Source organism: Cavia porcellus, unplaced genomic scaffold (assembly GCF_034190915.1).
Source record: "Cavia porcellus strain 051 isolate PalLab524CR breed Dunkin Hartley unplaced genomic scaffold, mCavPor4.1 scaffold_15, whole genome shotgun sequence".
Taxonomy (NCBI): domain Eukaryota; kingdom Metazoa; phylum Chordata; class Mammalia; order Rodentia; family Caviidae; genus Cavia; species Cavia porcellus.
In genome coordinates, this window is record NW_026947498.1 from 2,823,325 (window position 1) to 2,833,962 (window position 10,638).

The following is a 10,638-nucleotide window of genomic DNA, read 5'->3' on the forward strand; positions in this document are numbered from 1 at the left end:
AGCAGACTGAACTCCCAGCAATCAGGATTTCCTTGAGCCTCCAAGACTGTTACCCACCCTCTTAAAGTATTATAGGGATAAAGGACACTTGCCAGATTATGGTAATAATTTTCTTTAAAAAAAAATCTTAATACAGCAAAAGCACCATTGTCATCTATGAACATATAAAATACTGCCTGCAAAATATTGAGCTTCTATTTGTAAAGGGCTGGCAATAGTATCCAGCACATAGCAAGTACTCCATGCATGTGAAAGCAGATTTTATATTATGGTACAAGCAATTCAAAATGTGTGGCTTGGTTTCTCTCCCCATCACTCTTTCTGCACTTTAAAATTGAAGTGAAGAGGAAAAAGAAAGATTTGCAGTTAGGGGAAGTGGAAAAATGGCCTGGTCTCTCAAGGGCAGGGAGGACTAAGGCTTTCAGGATGTCCCTTGCCTTAAAAGGCACAGGCATCTCGGTGCAGGGAAGTGACTGGTGATAAGGACCCGGCTGTGTGTCTGGAATATCAGGCATATCGTGCTGCTCTGGGTCACACTGCGAATCACAAGTGCTCTGGCTCCCTTTCCAAACTCCTTGCCTTCAGGCAGCCAACATGTGTCTGCCTGAAGCAGGGGCCAGCTCACATGGGGCCATGAGGTGGCAGCAGCCATCGCTGGGCTCCAGGAGCCCATGATCCCCTGAGACAGTAGGCCAAATATTGTGTCTGTGTGCATTTGGAGTCGGGGAGGTCCAGAGCTTTCACTAGACTCTCAGTGGACTCAGCGATCCAAAGAGTCACACATCTGGAGGCCTGCAGTGACTCAGAAATGCCCCTGTGATCAACAAAGGCCTCATGTATGAGATGGGGCCCAATGTGTCTGAGGACAAATTCAGGATGCTTATGTGCTGCTTTTCACTTAGATTAACTGTTATTTAAGGATTCCATACTCTCTGAGAATGGTCAGCCAGACGAGATGTCTGGGCTATCGTAGTTCATGGGGCCCTGATGCTGCAGGTGGCAGCTGGAGGAGGCTGGCACTAGCTCTCTGTTACCCTCCCAGGACAGAGGCAGCCTCTTCCCAGGTAATATCCCCCCAAATTCCTTACCCACTTCCCACATTCAATGACAGGGGTTCTGAGACTATCTCTGTCCCCAGGGATGGGTGGCAAGGGCTGCCACACCACAGCATCCCAAAATAGGGGCTTGAAGGACAGGCAGGCATCCTCTCTAAAGTGAGGGGTCAGAAGTCCGACTTTATGGTGTGGGCGGGACCTCATTTCCTGCTGACCTCTCCAGCTTCTGTGGGGGGCCCTCAAGTCTTGGTGGGCCCTTAGCTTTGCGCGACATCACTCCAACCTCTGCTCTGCCATCCTAAGCCACTTTCCTTGTGCCTGTGTCCAATTTCCCCTCTTCTTATAAAGGACATTTGTCGTACTGGGTTCAGGCCCACTGCAAACACCTCATCTTAACATGAGCATCCATGAAGACCCTATTTCCAAATAAAGTCACCCTCACAGGTACCAGGGGTTAGGACTGGAATGTCGCTTTTGGGGAGCACAATTCAACCCATCAGACAGCTACTTTATTCACCTCAATAGGTCTTGCCAGTCTTGTGTGCTGTCATTGCTCAATCCACCCCTCTCCTGGGCTCTTGGCAGGGGTGGAGGCACTTCTCTCCCTCTGATGGTAACTGAGCACCTTCCCCTGGGTAGGTATTCTGGGTACATATTCCCCTAACTATGTTTTCCTTCTCCATCTCAGTCCTGTAGGAAACAAGTTCCTTGTAGATTGAGATGCATGAGTGGGAAGTGTGTGTGTGTCTGTGTGTTTGTGTGGGAGTGTCAAGAGTGGGTTGGTGGGGAGGAATGGGAGACAGGAGCACAGGAGGAGGACAGCACCAGAAGAGACAAAGACAGTAGTGGTGCTGTGCTTGGGATAAATATGAGCATGCCATGCCTTTGGGTGCAGTAGTGTAAGGCAGGTTTATCAGAGCCGATGTTAATTCTGCTTACTGGAGCAGTGGCTTCAGGGAGGGTGGTGTCGAATTCTCCTTCCCATGAACTTGACCAGGTGAGTCCAGGAAGGCATGGTACTCCTGCTCCACGGCTTTGCCCAGGGCCCAGGCTCTTCCTTTACTACCTGAAAATGTGCTATTTTTCCCCAGGTAAAGCTGCTCAATATCCATCATGTCCCAGCCACTGGGAAGAGGACAAGGAAAGCACAGGAGACATCTTTACCTTTCCAAGGACCACCTGGAGATTGCATGATCATTTCCACTTGTACTGGCCAGAAGATGATCATGACACCTTGATAACTACAAGGGAGTATGGGAAATATAGCATATATAACTATATAACTATATAACTATATAACTATAACTGACTGTGTAAATATATATGTATATATACATATATATTTATTATATGTTATATATGTATTATATATTATGTATTTATTATATATATGTTTATATATTATATATAAATATATATATTTTAAAATGGGGTAGGCCTTTTCTTTGAACTACATCACCAACTCTTTTTACATTTTGAGACCGGAGACTTATTAAGTCACTAAATTTCCCAGGCTGGGATAGAACTTGCAGTTTTTCTGCCTCAGCCTCCCAGAGTGCTGTGATTATAGGACTGCCATTGTTATGGCTTGGGTCTAGGTAGCCCCTGAAAGCCTCATGCAGTCATAGGTGAAGCTTTTTCAGATGCAGCAGGATCTACAGTGTGTGATGCCAAGACTGATGCTAATGCTAAGCTCAAGGGCACTGGGATTAAGGGTGTGAGTGCTACCTGCCCTAAATAGCCTGGATAAGATGTAAAGAATAAAAGAGCTGTGGTCATCCCTTGCTTGCTTTGCTGTCTTCTCATTATGAACTGTTTCTCCTTTGCGATATCTATGTGTCATTCCATCCTGCCTTGGAGCCACTTGACTATGGACTGAAACCTCTACAAACTGCTGGCTAAATAAACTTTTCCTTCTGGTACTTTGGCTGTTGGATATTTTGATCCAGCAATGAGAAAAGTAACTAAGACATGCAACATATCCAGCTTGCAGCCCATATATTTGGAGGCCATGGTCAGGAATTCTGCTCTATATAACAAGGCAAGGACAGATATTTGGGAATAATCAACAGTCTGCTGTAGAGGGAATGTGATTTTAGGAAATAGTATCATTAAACCTCTTCCACAAAGCCCCAAAAGTGACAAAAGAAACCCAGAGGCATGGATACAATAATGAATCTGAGAAGCATGTGATTGGAAATACCACATTATCACGTGCAGCTTGGCCACCCTTCACCAGCCGTGGCACTCAGAAGGAAGACTAAAGCTCGGGCAGGTATGTGTTGGGCTGCTCTACGGTCAGCTGGTTTTCAATGACGCAACACGATCTGCAGTTCTCCAGAACCCGGGCCTGGAAGAATGCTTTGTCCTTCTCCTGCCAGGTGTCTGACTCGATGTACACGTTGAACGGGTCGTGCGAGTGCTCCAGTTTCTTGGATCGAATATAGCTCAGCATGATGCCCAGAGTGAAGAAACCAAAGAAGCCCAGCACCATGAGGATGTAGAGTGCCTCCAGCTTGCCGTCATCGCGGAGAGGGGACCTCCGGGCCAGGCCAGATGCATTGCTACTGGGTTGAACTGTCCCCTGCCACACGGTGGTCAGGAAGGGCATCACAGCTGTGGAATTAGGCAAGATCATCCTGGGCTGCAAGCTTCCACGGTGGGAGAGTGAACGTCCCAGGCAAGCTGCCGAAAAGAAAGATGCAGCCTGAAATCAGAAGTGCACATTGGCTAAATTACACACACACACACACACACACACACACACACACACTCACACACACGCACACACACACACACACACGCACAGAGGCCCAGGTGACAGAAGTGAGCCTTCTCTTCTGCGTCATTTCCTTTTTGGAGAATAGGCAATATCACTGATCTTGCAGGCAGACAGGACATAGCAGGCGCACATTCTGTGGTTCCAGGATGACTTTATTGGTTTTTCCACCTAGTTAAGAAATTGTAGCCCAAGGATTTGAGGTTGTAGGGTTTTAGAGTGGGCTGTCCCCTGGTGGACCATGGCTCTCAGATGTCTGTGGCCCTCCTGATAGCTAGGCTTTGAAGTCTTTGCAAGGCCTGTTAAGCTAAGTAATGTGGCATGGGCTCAAGAGATGCCCGGCCTCCTCATTCTTGCCACCAATTCTTTGTGTGTGTAAGTGTGCATGTGTGTGAGCACACGCGCACACAAGCATGGTACTGGGATCAAACTTAGGGCCTTCTCACTCAGCTACATTTCCCTCCCTTCCTGTTTTCAGTTTTTTATTTTTGAGATAGTGTCTTTATAAGACACTAAGATGTTCAGGATGGACTTGAACTTGTGATCCTCTTGCCTCAGCCTCTCAATTTTTTCTTAAGTGTCTTGAAACCACCCATGGATGCAGAGAATGCTGCCCCATGTCTTATATTGAAGCTATTGTTGTATTTCCCAAAACCCAGAGTGACCACAATGGACAAAAATCCTGCTACCAGTTACTACTAAGGAGTTCTTATAGGTTAATGCCCATGTGAAAATAGGATTACCGTGGGCAACATTAGGAGACTCAAATATGAATTGGTTTAGAAGCAATGACTCTAGCAAGCGAATTACTTAAGAGTAATTTCTGCATTTCATTCATGTTGGTGGGTTTACTGAAAACAACTGTTACTTAAATCCACATGGAATGTTCTATAGCCAGGGAAGCAGTCAGAAATCTCTGCTTGCAAAATTCCCCTGCCCCAAACCATACATAGCCTTGTACCCAGGTGAGGGTATTGAAACCTCGGCATGTTTTAAAAGCACCCAGTTTCAGTCCAGATTGCTGGGCTCCCCCTCCAGAGACTCTGTTCCAGGTCTGGGGCACAGCATAACTTGCATCCTCAACAGGATCCTGGAGGGGGCTGCCGCTGCTGGTTTGGAGACCAGGCTTCTTAGCACATTGGAATCCCCTGTGGAACTCTCAAAAGACAGTGATGCCACTAGAGATTTCTAATGATCCTGATCTGAGTTCTTGCTTAGCATTGGGACTTTTAAAAAAAATCTGATATGCTTTGAATGTGTCCTCAAAAGTTCATATGTTGGAACTTTAACCCTCAATGCAACAGTCTTGGAAACTGTGACCTTTAGGGAGCAACTAGAATAAATTAATGCCATTATCTTGAGAGTGGATTCCTGATAAAAGGATAAGTTTGGTCCCGCCTCTGCTATGCCTTCTTGCCCTTCTTTCTTCCGCCATGGGATGACACAGAAAGAAGACCCTCTCCAGATACGAACCCTTGGACCTTAATCTTCCCAGCTTGAAGAACTGTAAGCAACAAATCTCTGGTCTTTAGAAATTATTCAGTATCAGGATTTCTGTTCTAACAGTACAACATCTCTGCCGTAACAGGTAACATCCCTCCCAAGCATCCTAATTTGTACCCAAGATTGAGGACATCTGGGTGAGATGTAGGACATTAGAAAATCTTCTTTTGTGCTGCAGAGTACCTGGAAGAATTTTTTTTAAGAAAATAAAGCATGATTTCACCACCTAATTTTCAAAGCTCATTTGCTTCTCAGCTCTTTCTTGGTCTTTCGTGACTCTGATGTAGTCAAAGACAAGTTCACGGAGGCAAATTGTCATCTTTATTGTAACTCTAGCTGTTCCCAACCTACCTTACACTGGTACCTTAAATTATTGGCCTGTCAGGGCTTTTGCCAGATCAGAGAAGCGAAGTTCATTAAGTGCTTTTCAAAGAACAACTCTGCATATTTAAGGAATATTTTTTCTTGCTTTACTTTTAACATACTGCATTGGCTAACTGTCCTCTGCACCCCAAGTGCCTGAAGGCTGGGACATGATGATATTTTGTATAATGAGTCTCCAAGTGAGTCAAGCCATAGCCTTTTAATAATTAGCAGCATGATGTAAATGACACAGAGTCCAGTCTGCAGGCCATGTGGGAGTTTATGTCAGATTCTCTGAGTTCACTTCCATTATGATACCAAAGTGCCCATGTGCCCAGTAGCCCCAGCATCAAACTGTTGTAGGCATCGGGGTTTGGAGAATGACTGACGATGTTCACTTACAGAAAACTGGACTCCACAGAGGGGAGACAATTTGCCAAAGGAAATTGCTCCTATCACCGTATGTGTGAAATGAACTCTTTTAGCTATGGCTTCACATTCTATTATTATAGCAAAAGGGGTTCCCAGGACCATGTGGAGAACAGACAGCCCCCAAGGAGCTGAGGAATCGGTCACTGGTCAGGTGAAATTGGAGGTCCTTTTGACCTAAATAGACCAAGAAGAGTTGCCACCATCCTGACCTCCCCACTCCCCACCCCGTGCCCATGTCTTTATGTAACTGGCACAGTGGCAAAATTGCTAGGAGAGGCAGGAGCGGTAGAAAATAAGGGTGCCCGCACCAAACAAAACCGGCCTGGGCCCAACATTTTCCAGGGGTCTGTTGAGCCCAGAGAGACACCCATTTCTGTTTATGCCTGCTGGAAAGCACGCAAGGCAGTGGTGAACCGAACAGCTGCAAATGAAACCCAAGTGGATCTCCTGCTGCACGCTGAGGAGTGGGAGCCAAGGGAAGGCACCTCACTGTGCTTGGCACATTTAGTTTAGTGTCTGCTCCAGTTGGCTCACCTATCAGCACTGATAACAGCCCGGAAGCTTCCAAAACAGCAGCTTTCCTAGCACTGGCAACTTTTGCCTTTCCTTATGTGCTTACTGCCTGGGCAAGGCTTTTTGTGTTGATGCCCAGATTTCCTCCAGGAGGGGGATATTCTGGGGCAGCCAGGGCCGATGGGCAGGTCACAGCCAAAGTGCAGAGATCTGATTCCAGCTCTGCTCTTCCATGAACCACAAGGTCCTCCTGAAGTGCCTCCTTAGGAGGAATGGGGGTAGCATTCCTGTTACCCGCCTTCCTCAAGCAGTTCCTCGAAAGAAAGAGCATTCCTTAAGCAAGACTCAAAGATGCAGTCTTGAAATCATTTGGCATTATTTGTTTTAGGAAACAGCACTAGGGTAAAACCAATTATGTAGAAGCTTAATTTGGGTGAATGATCCTAATTGAGTCAAGAATCCGATGAGTCAGTTTGTCTTGGAAGCAATTCTCTGTTGTTTTCATCTTTCTTACAACCCTCTGTCCAAATTCTGGACACATATGCTATTTACCTCTTATCAGGAAATAAGCCAACTGAGGCCACCAGAGCCTTCCAGGAGGTGGTCTGGTCTTGATCTTCTCTCCTTCCCCTCTCTCTGGCATCACAGTGTCCCTAAGGTACCAGGGTCTTCCAAGGAACTGGGAGAAAACTGCAGAGGTAAGGCTCATAGACCCGAAAGATGTTTTGCATCACCTGCTGGCTCCCTCTTTCTATTCCCAGGAGCTCTCCAGTGATAGGGAGCGAGTTTGAGGGTCTCTGGAAGTGCAAACACTCAGGCATAGGTGAGAGAGACCCAGTCAAACTCAATCTGGGAAGAGGACAAGAATTTTGGATAAAGAATGGATAACAGCTGAAGTCACTTATAAGGAGGACAAACAGGAACTTTACCCTCTGTAAATGAAATAAGTCTGAGGAGCCTCAATTTCCCCATCTAAGAGCTGAGAAAAATGAAATCAGCGCTGGTGAAATGCTACAGGGTTCTGTGTGTGAAAAAAACCCGAGGTCTACCTCACTCTTGCTGTTCTCTCAAAGATGTAAGCATGCCCTGCACACCTGTTCACTATGATTCTACTGCTCCTTCAAAGCCAGCTCTGACACCAAACTACGTGAGAGCCCCGTGCAGACCTGCCTTCACCACGCTGGTGCCCCCGCGTCCTCTTGTCTCTGTTTCCCCTGCAACGCCCATCTATTCTCACTTATACTGCCATGACTTGCAGACACTTCTGGGCACTTTTCCTTCCAAGAGCTTCTGAAGCTTAGAGATTCTCTTGTTCACCTTTTGTCCCCACTCCGGCACCCAGAACATTTTAGGAAAGAGTTTCTGACTTAAGTGAAAATACAAAATACTAGATTCGATTCTACTCCGATGGAAAAGCGAACATGAATAAGTATACTGCCCCCGGGAAATGATCTGATAGCCATGTGAAAACCTCTCGCAATGCAGTATTCTTTTATGTTTTAAAATTCATATTATTTATTGTCTTTATATTTTGCATATTAAATGTAGAGTAGTCATAGTTATATATGTATCTGTAACCCACTTTACATTTTTTTCTCTCCTGTTCTCAGTACCTCTTCTTCTTTCCACAGTGTTTTATCACCTGATATAATATAATTGTCTTGATTTTTGTGGTCCTTGTTTAATGTTTTCTTTTTAAAATTTTTTTATTTTAAAGAGATTAAGATAAAAGAGGACATAACAAAGCAGATCAGAACAGATCAATTTAAGCAACACAGTATTTCACCACAAGACAACCTGATATAACAGTAGCTACCATAATGTCTCTTTCCTTGAAATAGTTGAGCATACCTTCATACACAATGGTATCAAACATAACAAAATAGTACAAAGCCATTAAAGAGAATAAAAGCATTACAGGGCATTCAAAACCAAGTAACAGAAAACGAACAATGGTTACTATATTATCCAATTGTCCATAAAAAATTTGTTTATACTACCACATATGATAAAATCCAATAAGATATTACATGATAGAACCAATGGAAACAGAAGAACAGGAGTATGGTAGGACTTCAAAACAAGATGATATTAAATCAGCCCTCGCTGTTATAATGTCTTGTTTTCTTCAAAGTAGCTGCTCATACCATCACAGATAATAAAATCAAACAACCCAGGATAAAACCACTCCAACTAATGAATGGAAACATTGTAAGGCTTCAAAGCAATGTAATGGTGAATCATGATTACTATAAACTCTTATGTACGCTTACCATTTCTTACACTAGGGAGACTATACGGTATTTACACACGTGAGCTTGATTTATTTCGCTTATGAGTATGGTCTCAAGTTGCATCCATTTATTTATAAATATCTCAATGTGACCATTCTTTATAGCTGAGTGTTTAATGTTTTTCTTCCCAGCAAAATGTAAGGACTGAGGACAAGGATCTCTGGGAGGCTGTTCCTCATTCTAATCCCGGTCCCCAGAACAGTGTCTGGCCCACCATGGGAGGCCAGGCAGCATTCATTGAGAGAGGTCTGCGTGAATGTCTAAGTGTTCCGTTCAGCGGCCAGAAAAAAAGATCCCAAGTCACCCAGGAGCTGTGTCACCCTCTGAGGATAACTTCAGCGAGTCCCTCTGAAATCTCAAAGTGATCCTTGATCCCAAAATGGCTCAGTTTCCAATCACAGAGGCGCCCTAGCTGATGAGCACCAGAGGGTCTCCACCGGGAAGACTGACCTCAGCTCACCAGATGGGTCGCCCCAAACGGGGCAGAGAAGGGAAGAGAGAGGCTTTCACCTCAAGAAACTCACTCATCGCATGGTGAATTCAAGCACCGTGTGTGAAGGCAGCAAAGACCCAGCACCCTGACCTCAGGTGACGGCTGTGGTTACCCCGGGGTCTGCTTTTGTGCGATGGGGAGCTCCTGTTCAATTTAAACGTGGACCAGAGTGAGTTAGCGGTATGGATGGCTGTGCTTGGCCAGCTTTCTTCTGATGTCCCTGCTTCCCCTTACTGTGGTCAGGAGCAGATATGATAATGTTTCCCACATCCCTTTCTACAGACGGAAGGCAAGACCCAAGCACCCTCCTGGTCAAGCAAGATAAGACAAGATAAGATGAAATCAAATAATAAAGTAAAATAAATGCTTACTCTTTCAGGTCGGTGTGTATTACTGAAATGAAAGTCTCCTTTGGAAACTAAGTGAAGACCAGGATGGTGTTAGTTTGCATTTTCTTTTGATGCTTTTAGGTATTTTCCAAATTTTCTACAAGAATGCTCATAGTAAGCTATAATGAGACAATATTCTTGTTACTCTACAGTGGTGACATGTGTTCCTACACTTTTTTTTAAAAAAGAAGCGCAGGCAGGCCGAGAGGAGGGGAAAGAGCGCGGGGCTGAACGCGCCGCACGGGGTGGCTGCGCTTCCCCCTGGGGCGCGACTGCTGTGCTCCCGCTGACTGAGACGCTGTCCCCTCCTGATTAGGAGCCCTGACTTACCGGGGTCTGGGCCTCCGAGATCGCCGGGAGAGGAGCGGTCCGCGCGGCCGGCGCCGGGGCCAGGCACTGGGAGCCCGGCGGAGGCGGCGCCCTGCGCAGGCCAGCGCGGTACGGGGCGGGCGGGGCCTCCCGGGGCAGGCGGCGGCCAGTCCCCGCGCGGGGCCCGCGATCCCGGGTGACTCCAGCCCACCTCGGCTCTCCGCACCTTTCAGCCCAGGCCACACTGTCACATGCGCTCGGGGGAGCTCTTTGGATCCCACTGCTTGGCTCAGGGCCTGCAAAGACTCCTAAGGAGACTGACAGACAGACAGATGCAGACAGAGCAACCTTTGGAGTTTGGCATTAGCGGGAAAAAAGTTTCTGGGCGAGGGAAAGGCCTTCTGGGAGACCCCACCCCCATACCCTGCGCTGTGCACTGCGGAACAGGCCTGACACACTTCCCACCGGAGCCCCTTGGAAGATGGCTGGAAGCCTCACCAGATTCCTT

General features: G+C 46.3%; 1 protein-coding gene across 1 annotated transcript; it reads right to left on the reverse strand.

Moving 5' to 3' along the window:
• Positions 1–3,036: 3,036 nt before the first annotated feature.
• Positions 3,037–3,740, reverse strand: Kcne1 (potassium voltage-gated channel subfamily E regulatory subunit 1; the record flags this gene model as incomplete). The annotated part of the gene is given in 1 exon segment (NM_001172972.1): positions 3,037–3,740. A coding segment is annotated over 1 exon segment (378 nt). The 3' UTR covers positions 3,037–3,315.
• Between the last annotated feature and the right edge of the window lie 6,898 nt (positions 3,741–10,638).